Here is a 19415-nt window from a genome sequence, read left to right as displayed (position 1 = left end):
AAATTTTTCTAAGCAGAAATTGTAGTGGGATTTTTTGGGGGCGGAAAATTATGGATGATTTTAAGGGGTCATGGTAAATTAAATGTGCGAATGTATATAGAACTGTATATTAGACGATAGGAGCTATGAATTATTTCCATGGCCCTCGTTGATATCGTAGTATGAATTTTGCTTTACTGTTCTCTTCATTTAACTAATAATTTATTAAAATGCGGCAACAATTTAAATTTGGGGACTTTGGGGTATTTGAGCTTCAATTTCAGGGAATTTTAGTTTCTAAGTGGGAGATTTATAAAATATCATCTGGCAACTCTGGATAGAAAGCTCAGTAGGTACTTAAAATAAAATTTCAACTTATATCGCTCGATTTGATTTTTGTATAATTTTTAAGATTGTATTACCCTTCTATTCTTAATTATTAAATTACTAGCTTCTAAATTCACTTGATTTCTGTCTAAAAACAAGTCAAAAGATGAACCTAACCTTGCATAACTACAGAGTTATCTCATAACTTGAGGTTTAACGTTGCGTTATAAAGTGACCAGATAACTCAAGAACTGTCAAGAAATAACGCAAATAGTTAAGTTAAGTATGATACATCACACCAATTCGATGGTTATAACATAACTACAGGATAATTTTACGTTAACCATAACTTCGGTCATCCATCACAGGGCTGAGTAACCTTTGTAAGGGTTACACTTGGCGCTCCACGTTGGGCGCCAATCAATAACTCAAAAAGTATTGACTTAGGAAAAAAACTCTATAGAACAAAAGTTGCTTAGAATTAGTCATTTTATCCAATTCCGGACTTATTTTAAATGTATATTTTTCACCTTCGAGAGGGGGGTATTCAATGGAGGGGATGTAGAATTGTAAACTTTTTTTTATATGATAATAGACAATTTCAACTACCTATTCCCAAATTTTCATCCTTCCTTTATTTTTTTTGGGTCAGATTGTTCTTTGATCGGGCTATTAGTTTTGAGAGTAAACTGAATGTAAGACCAAGTACTTAAAAAGTCGGGATAGTATCGTGAGGTTTTTTTCCTAGTTTTTTGTGGAATCACGAATTTTACTGTCACCATTGGTTGTGTTTGTCTTTTTAAAGACAGATCACCATGTGTAACGGTATATTATTTTCGCTAAGAGTTTTTAGGCATTCCCCTCGAGTGTAGACAACTAGTTCTACCTTTTACCTGTTAATGAGGTTTCAGCAATTAATAAAATTGTTGAATTAGATGTACTTGACATACATATTCGGAACACGGTTCCTTTGGTTGTAATTAGAGCCATTGAAGTAAGTCAACGAAAAAACTGCCCAAAAAAGAAGGGAGATAAAAAAATTAGCCCAGAAACTAGAGATCTGATTAAAACTCGAAGTAAAATTAGAGGAAACGAAAACACTGAAAAAAGTGAGTTAACAGACATCAACAAGAATGTGTCAAAGGAAATCAGAAAAGATCTAAGGAAGTTTAAAACTCAAGGCATCCAGAAAACCATAAAAGAAAACAAAAGTTTGAAAGTTATACGAAAGTAATTGAACAATGGAAAATGCGAAATACATAAATTAAAAAATAAAACGGGCGAAATAACATCAAACAGAGAAGATTTACTAAATATTGTAGAAGAATTTTATTCGGAACTATATAGAAACCAAAGGCTGAATCAAAATAATCTGAGGAAAGCGGTTTCAAAGAAAATAATAAACCGATAATAAAAGAAATAAAGACTCCGAAATACTACCAGAGATAACCACTAGTGAAATCCATCAAGCACCGATAAAAATGAAAAATGGAAATGCACCAGGTGAAGATGGAGTAGTAATATAGGCCATTAAAAACGGAGGCCACATTCTTATAGGTACAATGAAAAATCTCTTCAACTTCTGCCTTCATCAAAAGTCGATACCTGAAAAATGGAAAAACGCAGTAACAATACTTTTGCATAAGAAGGGAGATAAGACAGACTTAGAACATTACAGACCCATTAGCCTGCTAAACAACTTATACAAACTCTTTACAAAAGTAGTGATATCAAGAGTAGAAAATAAGCTAGATTTTTACCAGCCAAAAGAACAAGCTGGATTTTCGATCAAACTTTGGAACAAACGACCATCTGCAGACATTTAAGTTACTAATTGAAAAGTCATAGAATATAATAAGCCCCTTGTCCTAGCATTCGTGGATTTTCATAAAGCCTTTGACACGATAGAGCTGGATAGCATTTCAGAAGCTCTAAATGAATGCCACATTGACTATCGTTACAGTACACTCATCTATAATATTTATAAAGAAGCAACAATGAGTGTTAAGTTACATGATAAAACCAAACAAATAAGCATAGAACGCGGCGTAAGACAAGGCTACACACTCTCGCCAAAACTAATCATAACTGTTCTGGAATATGCCTTTAAGATGCTCAACTGGGACAATAAAGGGATCACAATAGACGGAGAAAAGTTAAATCATCTTCGTTTTGCAGATGACATAGTCTTTATAACTGATGACCTAGAAGAAGTAAAGGAAATGCTAAATAAGTTAGTTAGATGCTATCTGCTGAAAAATAGGCCTGAAAATGAACTTTTCTAAAACTAAATATATGACTAATCTAATTCCTAGCGGACAGCTGATTATACGTGAACAAGAAGTAGAACTAGTGGAAAAGTACATTTACTTGGGCCATGAAATTAGAATTGGCAGAGATAACCAAACATGCGAAATAAAAAGAAGATTAACTCTTGCTTGGGCAGCCTACGGAACTCTGAGAGACATATTTAGGAGCAGTATACCGATAGGTTTAAAAAGACAAGTGTTTGATCAATGTGTGCAGCCGGTAATGACATGTCCACTGCGTCCAGCAGTGGACGTGAAATTGGTTGGATGATGATGATGATATGGGGTGGGATAACTTAGGAAAAGTTAGGCTATATTGCCATAGGAGATTTAAATATAATAAACTATGTATATAGATATAGTTTTATGAAGGCATTTATTTATTGAAGTGCTCTTCAAAGAATGTAGTTTTATTTTAATTTTTAGTAGAGAAATAAAATAGTTAATCGAAACTGCTACTTGTTATTTTGGGGATATTTAAATCTTGTAAAATAAAGTACATAATGCGGGTACTTAAGAGGAAACAGTAGCGATCAACAGGTAGCAAAAACGCGTTCCAAGATTGCGGCTGTAATTTTGAATATTTTTTCGAGATATTTGGCACACTTATTCGTAATATAATAAAGAATGGCGGTATAGAGCCCAATTTGAAAAATATATTAATATGTGGAAATTACTCTGTAATTAGATACAATATTAAAAAAACGAGCCTGTACCGCCATTAAGAAGAACAAAAAAATAAACTTTCTTCAAATAAACTTTTTTATCCGATGCTTAGATTTTGTGTCATTTTGGAACTACTAAAAATTTTTATTTCATTAGTAGTTCCAAAATGACACAAAATCTAGGCATCGGATAAAAAAGTTTATTTGAAGAACGTGTATTTTTTTGTTCTTCTTAATGGCGGTACAGGCTCGTTTTTTTAATATTGTATTTAATTACAGAGTAATTTCCACATATTAATATATTTTTCAAATTGGGCTCTGTACCGCCATTCTTTATTATATTACGAATATGTGTGCCAAATATCTCGAAAAAATATTCAAAAATACAGCCGCAATCTTGGAACGCGTTTTCGCTACCTGTTGATCGCTACTGTTTCACCTTAATGGGACTGTTTTTTATTTGAGGGTTTTAGTACGGGACGTTTTTTTGTGAAGTCACATGCTTTCAACACGGAGGCCATTTGAGATGCATGGCATTTCAGTGGATGGACTGCTGGACCTGATGGTAGAATTATAAGCCCCTACAAAATCCGTCGTAGATATCATGGTAATCTGTGGAGGAGATTGCTTTGTTTGAACTTTATCTTTTTGGATAGTATTAAGAGGATGAACTGTATTATTTGATCATATATTTAATTGAAACTTTATTAAGACGATAATCTGAGTATCTATTATTTTTTTTTGTTTTTCGATTTTATTAACTTATTTTTCATGAACAGAAATATATAAATTTAGGGTGTAATACTCAGTTATTCATTTTTTTAATTTGTCTTTATAGCTACTATTTATTTAAAGTACACAGCATTTAAAGTTTTAAAATACATCACAGTTAAAGTTGTAATGGGGCAAAGGCAGGAATTTTATTGGATTCTCTTTACCATGTTTAAAACTCGTTAAATATTTACCTACGGTGTGTTTTCATTCTGCGCTTGCGTACGCTATGGGCCCATTGCTTACCTCCGCGTTACCTGAAGTTCGTGTGTGTTGAGAAAGGCACATCTTCCAGTCTTTGTTACCAGGTTTAGTGTTATTTTTTTTATTAAGTTGTGTTTAGAATATGGGGGGAATGTATATTTTAAATAGTGGATTTTGAATATTGGATTTTAATAGTTATATGACTCTAAGATAATTTTGTCACTATGAATATTGGTTTTTGAAATATAATCTTTAGATGAATTTGTCACTTAAATACTTGTAATCAGTCTTCTTAATTATTTGAGATATTTAATGTCACCTACTCACTTAGATAGTTTGCTTGTATGAAACAACCTTGCAACCGCTGTCAGTATTACATCATAAGGTAATAAAAGTTGTGTGTGGGTTACTTGTGTCTTGCTATTATTCCTTTGCTTCATTTGGGGAATAAGTTATAGGTATCCGTTTGTACTGGCTGGCAATAAAGGAAGCTGGCCCCCCAGTTATATTTAGTCGTTCTATTTGAATCCACTCCGCCACCGGTGAGTTAGTTTGGAGCCAGTACCGTTGAAGAACGACAACGGCCTACATATCTGGACTTCGGAGGTAAACTAAACTATGTCATTTTAAGCAACTTTTCAGTAAGGCCGTTTGAATATTTTAAAAATCTTATATTTCCCATAATTAGGTATCTTTCGCTCTGAAAGGTAATGTAATCATATTTTAATTATAACATATAACTAGTTTATACAATCCAACTAATAAAACGGTAAAATTTGCCCTAATTACTGTAATTAATGGTAATTTATAGTGACATAGTGCAGTTTAACTCTGAATGTTTTAAAAATCTTATATATCCCATAATTATATATCTTTTGCACTGAAAGACAATGCGATCGTATTTTAATCATAACATATAACTAGTTTGTACAATCCAACTAATGAAACGTTAAAATTTGCCCTAATTACTGTAATTGGTGGTAATTTACAGTGTCATAGTGCAGTTTACCTCTGATAGGTTTGATCTAAACTTATAAAATATTTATTGAATTTAAAGTATTTAAGCTCAAAAAAAATAGCTAGGTACTTCTCATGAAACTAATTTTTATTTTAGTTAAATGTTATTACTTATATTAAAACCTGTGTTAACGGCCACCTGTCAAAATCGGCAACCTGTACTAACGGCCATTTATATAATACGGACGCTGCCAAATAATCTCATTATTTTTAAAACCCATTTTATAGAAATTTACCAGTTACTATCGGCCAAAATATCTTTGTATGGGTACTTGTTGATAATACCCAGTATTGCGAAATACCCAATACTATTTTATAACTTCGTATTTATCTAAAATGAGATTAAAAATAACCTGCATAAGGGTTGGTGTCGGCGAAGAAAGGATGTCGTAAAATAAGAAACCTTTGTCGCTAAGAAACATAATAAAAATATTATAATAGCTGAGAAAGTGAAAAGTCTGGTTTAAATTTACAAAAGTTTGCCGAAAAATATAGTGTTGTAAAATTATGAAGCTGTATTATAAAAAATAAAAGTAAGTTGAAGAATTCTTTAAAACGTTGCACTAAACGCTAACATTTGATAACAATCTGAACAGATTCTGTTTTTTCCGTAGTATACAGTCTCTGGCCAATATTAGACGCACTATAAAAAATGGTTATCATGAGGTAATACCATTGTAATACTAAATAGGTTTTATGTATGTAACAGACACAAGGTATATAGTTTGGTTGTCCATTTAATTTTATATATTTTATCACAAATAGAACATTATTATTAATGAACCAATATGTATTTATTGACTCTTGAAAGAAAACAGAAATAACAACAATGTTGGCAATTTATTGCTGACATATTGTGGCTCAACAAAATACTAATATTTAATAATACTTATTGTTATTTCTGTTTCTTTTATACAGGGTGTTTCATTAATAATTGTCCATATAGTAACTGGAGAAACCTTAGCACAAAATACGAAGATTTAACCTAAAACACTTAAATAAAATGTGGTTCCTTACTGAGTTACAGGGTGTTTTATCTAAAATTTTTAAAACTATTTTTGCTTAGTATTTTAAAACTATTCGATGTATCTTTTTCATACTTGGCAGGAAGTATAGGTACTGTAAAAACTACTAAATTGTGTTAAACAAACGTTTATGGCTATTACCAGAGGCGTACGACGGGGGAAAGTGAATGGTTGACACTTTTCAAATTCTACGCCACTGGCGAAATTGCTATTTTAGTTCAATTTTTAGATTCTCCAATACTTTCTATAAAAATAATATACTCTTCATTTGTAACGATAAAGTCACTAGTTTTCGAGATATTTGAAGCTAAAACTGAAACGACACGGTTATTTTGATCAGTGTATTGTGTCGCTTCATTTTTAATTTCAAATATCTCGAAAACTAATCATTTTATCGTTACGAATGAAGGGTATATTATTTACATAAAAAGTATTGCAAAATCAAAAAATTACACTAAAATAGCAATTTGGTCAGTGGCGTAGAATTTGCGAAGGGTCAACCAGCTACTATCCCCTGTCGTACGCCTCTGGTAGTAGCTAGAAACGCTTATTTATTTTAATTAAGTAGGGTGTACAGTACCAACACTTTCTGCCAAGTATGATAAGGATACGCCAAACAGTTTTAAAGTACTGGGTACAAATAAGTTTTAAATTTTAATCATATGAATCATATACTTAATAAATTAATTAAAAGAACTGTGCCGTTTCATATTTAACTTCAAATATCTCGAAAACTAATGACTTTATCGTTACCAATGAAGAATATATTATGCACGTAGAAAGTATTGTAGAATCTAAAAATGGCACTAAAATAGTAATTCCTCCAGTGGCGTAGAATTTGAGAAGGGTCAACCATTAACCATCCCCTGCCTTACGCCTCTGGTAGTAGCTAGAAACGTTTGTTTATCATAATTTAGTAGGGTGTCTAGTAGTCGCACTTTCTGCCAAGTATGAAAAGGATACGTCTAACAGTTTTAAAATGCTGAGCAAAAATAGTTTTTAAATTTTTAGATAAAACACCCTGTAGCTCAGTAAGGAACCACATTTTATTTAAGTGATTTAGGTTAAATCTTCGTATTTTGTGCTAAGGTTTCTCCAGTTACTATATGGACAATTATTAATGAAACACCCTGTATATTTTTTTAGATTTAGCATAATTTTAAGTGATGCATAACTTTTGAAACTATATGTATAATTAGAATAATACCATTCGAAATAGAAACACCAATTTTTAAGAGAAGGTACACAATGTTTGTTGCTTGTTTATTACAATGTATTAATAACCATGATTTTTATAAAAACAACTAGGTAACTATAGAAAAAGAATAGATGAAAACAAAGAGATTTATTTCTGTTCAGAAGAATAGTTACCTATGACTCGTTTGCCGCTAGGTGCTCAGTGCACTAAGCCAACATAGTGTTGTTTGCGATCAACACTCAGTTAGTAACTCTGAGGTAAAAACACCCAAGTTTACATGGCGCTTTTTACCTCTTAAATTATTTGAACATAGTGTCCTATTTTTTTGGTAATTTCGTTTTAGTGGTCATTAGTACCAAGTGTAGTATACCTCTAGAAAGTTCTTGGAGAGTTGAGTGAGTTAAAAGAATAAAAACAAAACAACGCCATGTCGGCATAGTGTAGTTTACCTCCGAGGTCCAGATATATAACTGCAAGGTGAGTAGCATTAGTGCTGTGGTGTTTGTTTTGTATTTATCTACGTGCTAACCCGTCTTGCGCGTTATACACGATATGATTTTTTTGTGATGGATATTCTTGAGTTGATTTCAATATGATGAACTATCAAAAATGAATAACCATTTTCAATTTCGCTGCAATACGAAACTACAGCCGCATCATTATTCTAGTCCAATCAGAGAGTGCAGCAAGCACCTCTACCGGTTTCGAAACTTATTAGTCTCTCATCAGGACGCACATATACTGCTCTGTCTGACTTAACTAGGACAAACCCTGCCGTGCAGTAACGGATTGCAACGAACGAAATGGCAGGGATGCCTTAGCGGCAACTGCTAGCAAAAACCAAGTTTTTAATCTAATAGCACATAAAACAACATCAAAAGATGTTACTCTACATCCTACCAGATTGAAATCAATGGAAACCTTCTCTGGTAATACCTTCGAGGCTTCTACAATTTACAAGCTATAACGGATGCTGAGACTAAGGAAGATGAGGGAATTTTACAATTTATAATTCACGTTCCATCTACTCGGAGGTGTTACCAGAGAAGGTTTCCATTGTTTTCAATCTGGTAGGATGTCGAGTAACATCTTTTGATGTTGTTTTATGTGTTATTAGATTGAAACCTCAGTTTTTGCTAGCAGTTAGAACACGCTAGGGCATCCCTGCCATTTCGTTCGTTGCAATCCGTGACTGCACGCCGAGATTTGTCCTAGTTGGTAGTTTCGAAACCGGTAGAGATGCTTGATACACTCTCTGATTGGACTAGAATAATGATGCGGCTGTAGTTTTGTGTTGCAACGAAATTGAAAATGGTTATTCATTTTTTATTTACACGTTTACTCTGATTGGATTACAAGGGAACCATTCTCGTTGGAAATTTAGTCTTCCTTAGTCTCAGCATCCGTTATGGCTTGCAAATTTTAGAAGCCTCGGAGGTGTAACCAGAGAAGGTTCCCATTGTTTTCAATCTGGTAGGATGTAGAGTAACATCTTTTGATATTGTATTGGAAGAATTTTTTTTTTACTTAGCAACAACATTTTTGTTTAATTTATTAATATTTTGTGTTTTGGTAACGACGTCCGAAGTGGAAGTCGAAACGTCAATTAAATCATTTTTCAGGTAAAATCGTGGCTTATTTCCCAATTAGAATAGTAAATTACATAAATATCACAAAGAAATAGTTTCAGAATAGTAAGAAAAGTCTTTCGTGAGATGGCAGCATTCTTGAAACCTCTTACTAGGATTTGTGTTTTTATGCTATTGATTTCTGTGAAAAGCATGGATATAAGGAACTATAAAATATAAAGGAAAAGATTCCTCTCATTGGCTGTATACCATAATTTTTTTTTTCATAAGGAACTATTTTAGGCTTGTTAGTATCCCTTTTCTCTTTTCTTATCCATTCCGTTTTACTTGCTGATTTTCCTCTGTATTTTGTTTTATAAGCACTACCTGGTGACCCTGTATCGTATTGGGCATATTGTTATGATAAGCAAATATTATTGGTTTAAAAACGATTGTTACAAAACTGTTTTATGAGTACTATCTTTCAATTTTATCTTTTGTTGTGTTTACCTTGGTTTTTGAATTTTAAATTGTTTATCTAATTTTTTAAGATCATTGATTTTCATAAGTATTTTTTTACATTTGTCACTTTTTAATAATATATTTTTCAAATACCAATAATATCAATTATTGTTGGTTTCCGGATATTTTAGTTGAAATGTTTAAATTAAAGGTAGTAATTTTATTTTTGGCTATATCCAATGTTTTTTGTAGAAGCCCTATCCTTGATGCTGTTGAAAATTTTATAATAAATTATAGGAAATTTTTTAATGTCAGTGATGCCGTCTTCGAACCATATCCTGATCTAGGACTTGATATTGTAAGTAGAGTCCAGTTCAAAATATATATCTGCATTTTTTCTTGTGTAATATTGCATTAAAAAAAATCTTTAAATTATATTTAAATATACTAAATTTTAATGCGTATGTCTTATTCTACTTCTTCTTCCTCTTTATAAGCAATTCTGCTTGTTCATTGGCGAATTGATACCTCTATGGAAGGTTTTCACTCCATCTTTTGCGCGGTCGGCCGATACTTCTTCTACCGATTGGTGATTATTTATCTCTTGCTATTTTGACCACACGTGTCTCACCCATTTTTTTTTCGTCTTTAAAGAGGGGGTGTCTGGAATCTTCAAAAGACACCTCAGTCCAGAACGCCGCCTGACTGACCTTAGTGCAGGATTCATTCTTCGTAGTACCAGCGATAGTTCCCGAGGTGCTTTAAAACGCTCTCTCGTCGCCGAGGCTACGCCGAATGCCTACCTGCTAAACCAGACCCTCCTCTGTCATCCAGCGCTCCGAAAACGGAATGGCCGCTGCAAGGTCGACATCGCTTCCGAAGCACTTTACCTTCATTTATCCACAGACTGTAAGCAAGGAGGCCCTTCATTTTCCCCGTTCCCCCTTTTTTTGGTCCCAAGATTGGGCTTTATTTTTTTTAATTAGAGCTTCTTTCCCAGAGTCTGTCTCATACAATATATCTCACTTATTCGCCTCTTGTCAAAACTTATTCCCTCTGCCTTCTACTCGCCATATATTTCCCTCTCACCCCTATCGTTGGTAGAGCTGTTTTTCCTCCTCTTCTTTCTTCTTGATCACTACACGGATATAGTTGTGTATGCTAGTCCAACCAGTTTTATTTTCAATCATTCTCTCAATCATGTCTCGCACTGTCAAAAAATTCACACCTGTCTCTCTTTCCATTCTATTTCTTTCTAATATCCATCTGTTGCACTCTAGCATGGTATGTGTAACAGTGTCCGGGTGCCTGCAGTATAGACATTCGTCAGTGTCAGCCTTTCCAAACCTAGAGAGGTAGGCTCTAAAACACCCGTGTCCTGTGAGCACCTGCGTCAGGAAATAGTCCAGTCGCCTGTGACCACAGTCCATCCAATCTTTTAAGTTAGGAAGCAACATCTTTGTCCACTGTGCCACATGCTCCATGTTGTTCCATTCTTGCTGCCATCTTTCAATTGACCTTTCTCTTTCCTGTCTTCTCTCGGCCATAGTAAGCTCAAGGTCTCTTCTCTCATACAGTTCTTTTCTTTCTACTACCAACACATGCAGCGGAACACATCCAGTGATGGCCCACAAGGCTGCGGCAGACACAGTCCTGTAGGCGCATGCCACTCGCAGCATACTTGTTCTGTCCACTCGTGTAATGAGCCCCCTGTAGGCCCGTATCCCTACCGCCTCACTCCAGACTGGGGCTGCATAGAGGACGATCGACTGCACAACACCGTGCAAGGCACTCCTCCTTTCGGATTTGGGTTCTCCAATGTTGGGCATCACCCTCCCCAACGCAGCCGCACTGTTTGCAGCCTTCCGGGTCACCACCTGCACGTGCTCCCCCCATTTTTCATTCTGGTGCAACGTCACTCCTAGGTACTTTACGTGTTTCTTGGGTGTTAGATACGCTCCTGCACATTGTAGCTCCACACTTTGCCTGTTCCCTTTCCCCTTCAGATTGATGGCCTCGGTCTTCTCTGCCGCGAGTTTCAGTCCATGCTGTGTCACCCATTTCTTCACGACGCCGCCTGCTTTCCGTACCCGGTATTTAAGATCTGGCTCGTCCCGCGCCACTACCAGCACAGCGAGATCGTCTGCAAATGCGAAGGGAGACGTACCCTCTCCATATTCACAGTTCAGAATCCCGTCATATGCTAGATTCCATAGCGTCGGGCCCAAGACAGATCCCTGGGGAACACCTGCCGTCACATCCACGATCGTGCCTTTCTCCACCATAATTCTTCTTTCAGACAGATATTCCGCCACCACGTTCATCAGGTATCCAGGACACTCTCTCTCCTCCATTGCCTTCATTACCTCGTCCACTGCAGCGTATTGAATGCATTCCTAACATCGAACAACAACAGGGCCGCCCAACGGTGTTCATCCCCTCTATTGCGCAATGCGTCGAATACACTCACGATTGCATCAATCGTGCTTCTCCCTTTACAGAAACCAAACTGCCTCGGGGACAAGCCTCCCGACCTCTCAATCATGCCATCGATACGTCCCCGCAGCATTCTTTCATACAGCTTACCGACGCACGGAAGAAGGCAGATGGGTCGATACTTTTCCCCAGCTTTGCGAAGCAGTACCAACTTCGATGTCCTCGAAAGCTCAGGAAAGGTCTGTGCTTCCAGCAGTGCATTCATGTGCTCCAGAAGCAACGCGGGCTCCTCCCGTCCTAGACACCTCACCGCCTCAGGTGATATCTGATCCAAACCGGGGGACCTGCGCGTCTTGAGTGCGCCCAATGCCTCGACAAGTTCATCCATGGTAAAGGGTACAGCCCGCTCAGCTTCCTCGTCTCTCCGTACACCATGCCACCTGCCCGCGGGAAAGAGCTCTCGTGTTACCTCGAGCTTCTTATCCATAGGCATTTCGTACGAGGGGTACGCATGGAACTTTTTCATGGCGATCCTGTATCCTTGACCCCAGACGTCCTCATCCAATTTTTCACACAGTTCTCTCCAGTGCCTTCTTTTTTCTGCACGAATTTTCCTGTAGAGTTCCCTCTTCCGTAGGCGGTACTCCTCCTCGATCTCCTCGATGACATCAGGATCGACTCCTGCTCTGCCCCTTGCTCTCGTTAGCCTTTTTCTCATGACTATACATTCATTTCTTTGTGTCTCGATGTCCGCGTTCCACCAGTAGGGCATCTTGTTTACATCTCGGCGACCCCTCCTGCTTCCCTCCATCGCTTCTTTAATTACCCTCTCCAGGTTCTCGACTGTCGGTGATTGACCCTGCAGCATGCTAACTCTCCATTTGATCAGCTCCTCGTATACTTTCCAGTCATTTCCATCACCGCATCCGCCTCCCGACGTACCAGACGCGCGGACTGCGTTAGTAGTTCCCGCCCCGACTATCGAGAATCCGATGTACTGATGCTCCGTTCCGCTGTAGTCTGGTAAAACCTTCCAGCCTCTTGCTTTCGCCGCTATTCCTTGTGTCGCCATAGTTACGTCGATGTACGTACCTGTACCTCTCCTAACAAACGTAGGCGCCAGACCTGTGTTCAGTACTACTAGATCCAGAGTACCCACCCTGTCGGTCAGTATCCTGCCGCGAGTGTCGGTGATAGGAGATCCCCACTCCGCTGCTTTTGCATTAAAGTCTCCCAGCACTACGCATTCTCCTCCTGTGTTCCCCACTTCCTGCATGATCTCGTCCATCTTCCTCTCATATTCACCCACTGTTATGTTCGGAGAAATATAACAGCAGACCAGCTGCATCTTCTCCATCCGGATGATCACGTATCCTTCTTTCGGTTTAATTTCATACACTCGCAGCTTTCTATTGTAGATTCGTACAGCGGCCCTTCCAGTCGTATCCACAAACCATCCTCTTTTCTTAGCTGCTGTTGGGTTTGGCTCCGCCGTCACCAGCACGTCGATATTCTTTCCTACGGCGGCAGCCTCGGCGAGATCATGTGCTAATCTCGCCGTTCCCACGTTCGTTTGTAGTACTCTCAGCTCTCGGATCTTCGGAACTCTCGTCTCGGAACTCTCGTCTCACCCATTCTGGTTATGTGGTTATTTCATCCTTTTTTCTATTTAGTGTCCATTGGTTTATACACTGTACGTTACATTGTCTTCTAGTGTCTCCACTCCTCTTTCGATCTCTCAGAGTAATTCCTTTAATTCTTCTCAGTACTCTCATCTCTGCCGTTTCCAGTAGTATTTGTGTTGTGGCTGGATAGGGTCTTGTTTCTGATGCATATGTCATTATTGGTCTTACACTGGCTTTATAAATTCTTGACTTCATCTCAGTGTTAATATGCCGGTTTCGTCATATAGAGTTATTAAGGCATCCTGCCAGTGTAATTGCTTTTTGTACTTGATTTCTCACTTTTTTGTCCAGCTCTCCGTAACTTGACAATGTAAAGCCAAGGTATTTTACTTCCATTACTTGGTCAATACTGATACCATCAATTTATATTTTGCATCTGATTGGTTCTTTATTGATTACTATTGTTTTAGGTTTCTGAGATGAAATTGTCATATTGAATTCTTTGGCTCTTATGTTAAATCTGTGGACTAATCTTTGCAGACTATCTTCATCTTATCTTGAGCTATCAATATTGCGTCATCTGCGTAGCAGAGTATTTTTACTTCTTTGTTTCCTATTCTATATCCTCTTTTTTTGTTGACGTTTTTGATGATTTGATCAATGATTAAATTGAAGAGCATAGGACTCAATGAGTATTCCTGTCTTATTCGGCTGGCTATATCTATAGGTTCTGTAAGTTTGTCTATCTATTCTGACTTCCATTTTGTTGTTTTGGTAGATGTTCTCAATAGTTTTTATGATATCTAAGGGGACTTCTCCATTATTTTTTAGTCTTACTCTGTCAAATGCTTTCTTCAAGTCAATCGGACATAGAAATGCTGGTCTATTATACTCTAGTGATTTCTCAGTACTTTTCTTTTTGACAAATATTGCATCTGTACACGATCTTCCGGTACGAAAACCCTATTGTTTTTCTGCTAAACTTATCCTCTAATTCATTACGCCCGGTTTCATAATCAACTTAAAGTGAACATTATCTAAAGTTCACTTTAAAGTTGACATTTAACCCATGTGAATTGCATTGATAAAGGTACCAACTTAAAATTTAAAGTCCACTTTCACTGATTATGAAACCGGGAGTTAGTCTTGTAAGATTTTAGTTGTAAATTTTAGGGTAGTATTTAACAAGTTGATATCTCTGTAGTTTTCTGGCTGCTTTTTATCTTTTTTGAATAGTAGAATTAGTTCGCTCGTTATCCATTCTTCCGATATTATATTGTGTTTATGATTTTGATGTGTATCTGTATGTGTATTTTACTTGATTGAGCCTAATCGATTCTTCCTCCTTTCTGTTGGTAAGTTTCTTGACTAAGATGGGCGTTGTATCTACATGTTTTTTAACTTATTTTAACAATATAGTAATATATTGTAGGTCAGTTTATTCCTGCTATTGCTGATCACGTATAGGGTCGAAACGTATCCAATATTTTGACCTTTGATTGTATTAATAACAATTTTTGTGGTTCGTCTTAGAGTGAGTACTTTATTACCTCTAGAAGACATTTGAGAAAAACTGGATACTTCCTGTCCTAGTATCTTTGAATGATTTTATTAGTCAAATCTTCTATGATATAATATTGTTTTTTTTCCCGTTACAGAAATTTTATAGCTGATTCTTTTTAAGAAATTTATCAGCTATTTCGTTGCCATATTATACAGGGTGTCCCGAAAAGATTGGTCATAAATTATACCACACATTCTGGGGTCAAAAATAGTTCGGTTGAACCTAACTTACCTTAGTACAAATGTGCTCATAACAAAAGTTACAGCCCTTTGAAGTTACAAAATGAAAATCGATTTTTTTCAATATATCGAAAACTATTAGAGATTTTTTATTAAAAATAGAAATGTCTTATTCTTATGGTAGGAACATCTTAAAACAAAATTATAGTAAAATTTGTCCACCCCAAAAAATTTTATGGGGGTTTGTTCCCTTAAACCTCCCCACACTTTTGTGTACGTTCCAATTAATTCATTATTGTGATACCATTAGTTAAATACAACGTTTTTAAAACTTTTTTGCCTCTTAGTATTTTTTCGTTAAGCCAGTTTTTATCGAGATGCGGCTTCATTCTTAATATATTTACATAAAAATTTTATGGGGGTTTTGTTCCTTTAAACCCCCCAAATGTTTGTGTACGTTCTAATTAAACTATTATTGTGGTACCATTAGTCAAACACAGTGTTTTGAAAACTTTTTTGCCTCTTAGTCTTTTTTTTTGATGTCACCTTTTATCGAGATGTGGCTTCTTTTCAAAATATACCTCAAATAAAAATGTAAGTTATAAATAAATTTTAAGATTATTAACAGGTGTATATAATCATACTCACCATATACAAATATGTATATCTGTGGCAAAAAGTTTATCTAATGCCATCCCCCGTTTGTGAACACACACACACACACACACATATACAAATGTGGTGGATTCGACAAATATTCAAAATATCTCGATAAACACTGGCTTATCAAAAAAGTACTAGGAGGCAAAAAAGTTTTAAAAACATTGTGTTTAATAAATGGTGCTACAATAATAATTTAATTGGAACGCACACAAAAGTTAAGGGGGGTTTAAGGGAACAAAACCGCCATAAAATTTTTATGAAGTGCACAAATTTCACTTTAATTTTTTTTAAGATATTGCTGCCATAAAAATTCCACTTGTCCATTTTTAATAAAAAATCTCTACTTAAGAGTTTTCGTTATATGAAAAAAAATCGATTTTCATTTTGTAACTTCAAAGGGCTGTAACTTTTTTTGTGTGCACTATTGTGTATAGGTAAGTGAAATTCAATCAACCTATTTTTGACCCCAGAATCTGTGGTTAAATTTATGACCAATATTTTCGGGACACCCTGTATTTCCCGATAAGTAGGACTCACACCTATGTGACCTTGTTATGCTACACCAGTCTATAGAGGTCTTCTAGACATTCCCATACTAGCCTTACGAGGCTCTGTAGCCCCGCTGAATAGTTGTGCATCTTCTTCTTCCTCGTATGCCTCATCTTTTAAGGACATTGGCAATCATTATGGCCCATTTTACTCTGTAGCGGTTCTAAAGAGTTTTATTATTGTTTTCCGACTCCACTGCTTTTCAGCCGGGTTGTGGGTAGTTTTCCCGGTCCTCTTTTTCCTTTCACTTTCCCTTGTACGTATAACTAATCGTATCAACACATCATTTTAGTTCTTAATATGTGACCAAAGTAGCTCATTTTTCTTTCTCTAACAGTGTTGACTTTCGACCCTTAGTAATAATGTATTATTTCATTCTGCGTTTAAATTGTTCAAAAATACTTATTAGTTTTCTCAGGATTCGAATAAAAATAATACATTTAAAACACATTAAACATTTTGACAGGCGGCATTTTGCGCCTATCCACTTATTAACAATGTTCAAATGTTTTAGTATCAATTTTTGGCAAAATATCACTATCCTGTAGAAACTCATTGGGTAAAGACCGAAGATGGTTATGTCCTTCGAATGCAACGATTATTAGGAGGCCAAAATGGAACGCACGCTAACACAAAACATAAACCAGCTGTTCTTCTTATGCATGGTATACTATGTAGTGCCATGGATTTTGTAAATTATGGCCCAAATAGATCAATTGCGTTGATGCTGGCAGACGAAGGATATGACGTTTGGTTAGGAAATAACAGAGGAACCACTTGGTCTAGGATGCATGAGACATTGGATCCTGATAACGATAGAGAATATTATGATTACAGGTAAATATTTCTTTCTGGGTCGCTTTTCTTTATAATTAAAATTAAACGAATTCGTAGAGCTATAACAATTTTATGTTTATTAATAAAAGATTAATAAATGAATAGTGATCGAGGCCATCAAACGAGGTTAAAGGTTAATCATAAAATTATCCAGGCTTTGGCCAAACTTTTCACCGAATGCATTTACCAAGGAAAAACCCCTTCCCAATGGAACAATGCAGTCATTGTTTTATTGCACAAGAAAGGTGACATAACAGATCTAAAAAACTACCGTCCTATCAGTCTGCTATCACACATATATAAACTTTTCACAAATATGATCAAAAAAAGACTGGAGGCTAAGTTAGACTTCTATCAGCCTAGAGAACAAGCTGGGTTTAGATCTGGATATAGCACTAACGACCAATTACTGGTAATAAAAAACTTAATAGAGAAGTCGGCGGAATACAACAAACCATTGGCACTGATATTTGTGGACTACGAGAAAGCGTTCGATACCATAAACCAGCACAAAATGTTAAAAGCATTGACATAATGCCAAATAGACCATCGCTACACTAACATGATAAAATATGTCTACCACAATGCAACTGCTAGCGTGAGACTCTCTGATCAACAAACTAATAAATTCTGTATGCAACGAGGAGTACAGCAAGGAGACACCATCTCACCAAAGCTGTTCACAACCCTTTTAGAACACACTGTGGTATATTATGAACCCTCTGTATAAATAATAATTTAAATATGATGTTATTAACCTTTAGGGTATTGAACATACATAAAAACAATAGCTTATAGTTTGTATCACATGTTTATTACGAGTGAACTTGAACTATATTTGTTATGGTTCAGATAGGTATAAAAACACGCTGAGCAATCAGTATGGATATAGATATACAAATAATTATTAGAAGTTAGTACGTAGTAAGGCGAGGTGCTATGAATCATTAATGTTATTGTTTAGATATTGGATACCAGTGAATAAAATATAATGTATAGTAAGACGTGTTTAGTCTTTTCAATTAATTAGAACCAGAAGGCAGTAACAACACACTATTTAATACAACACTTTTAAGAAGGCAGATCTGAACGAATATGGTATCAATATAAATGGAGAGAAGCTCAGTCATTTGAGATTCGCAGATGACATCGTCCTTATAGCCGATCGTATGGATGATGCAATAATAATGTTGAACAAGTTATATCAGGCTTCCTTAGAGGTCGGACTAAAGATTAATATCAACAAGACGCAAATAATGACTAATCTGGTGCTAAATCGTAATATTGTTTTTGATGGAATGGATATTTGGATATTGAGCAGACTGTATCTTATAAGTACTTGGGACATGAAATTCGGTTGGGAAGAGATAACCAGACGTGCGAGCTCCCACGTCGCATAGGATTAGCTTGGGCAGCGTTTGGTAAACTGAGCTATTACTCTGGGCTAATTAGCAAAATTCATGGAAAAGTTATTTTCCAGCAATTTTATTGCTGGAATCGAATAATAAGATCCTATATATTAATAATATAGGTATGCAAAGTCCGCAGATAGTGTGCTACTTTTTTTATAAACAAAATGGCGCCGACAGATCGTATTTTCTTCAATTATTGCTCTATAACCCCAAAGATTTTAACACTACATCAAAAACACCCAAATAAAAATTCACCGCAATTAAATTTTGCATAGAGATATGTTTTTCCCGATTTGTTCCGACGAAAATTTTCCTCCGAAAATGCGGGTTTTCCCAACAAAAACTCTAATTTTCAAATAAAGTTTTAGGTAAGTAATTATTAATCAATAATAAATAACTTAGTGACATCAAAGCTTTCTTGGTATAGATTGTAATTCCAGAAGCCGGTGAAAATTAAACTAATATTTTAGCAACAATTCAATTGTTAATTAACAATTTACGATCGCAATAATAACCAAAATAATCATGATACATTGATCAAACTTATAAAGGTTATAAAGATGAGATGCTTATTTAATATTTTATCGACAAAATATAAATTTTTCGTTTTTTTGCATAATTATTA

The 19415-nt window shown here is 35.8% G+C and overlaps 1 protein-coding gene across 1 annotated transcript in view; it reads left to right on the top strand.

The window, feature by feature from the left end:
* Nucleotides 1–9706: 9706 nt before the first annotated feature.
* The window catches only part of LOC114329263 (uncharacterized), a 105049-nt gene continuing 95340 nt past the window's right edge, over nt 9707–19415 (top strand). The window contains exons 1-2 of the mRNA XM_050660013.1: nt 9707–9883; nt 17056–17378. Of these exons, the coding sequence (XP_050515970.1) occupies nt 9722–9883; nt 17056–17378 (485 nt within the window). The 5' untranslated portion in view covers nt 9707–9721. The remainder of the gene's footprint in view (nt 9884–17055; nt 17379–19415) is intronic.

The sequence above is a fragment of the Diabrotica virgifera genome, chromosome 1 (assembly GCF_917563875.1).
Source record: "Diabrotica virgifera virgifera chromosome 1, PGI_DIABVI_V3a".
NCBI classification, from domain to species: Eukaryota; Metazoa; Arthropoda; class Insecta; order Coleoptera; family Chrysomelidae; genus Diabrotica; species Diabrotica virgifera.
This window is presented reverse-complemented; position numbering and strand designations above follow the sequence as displayed.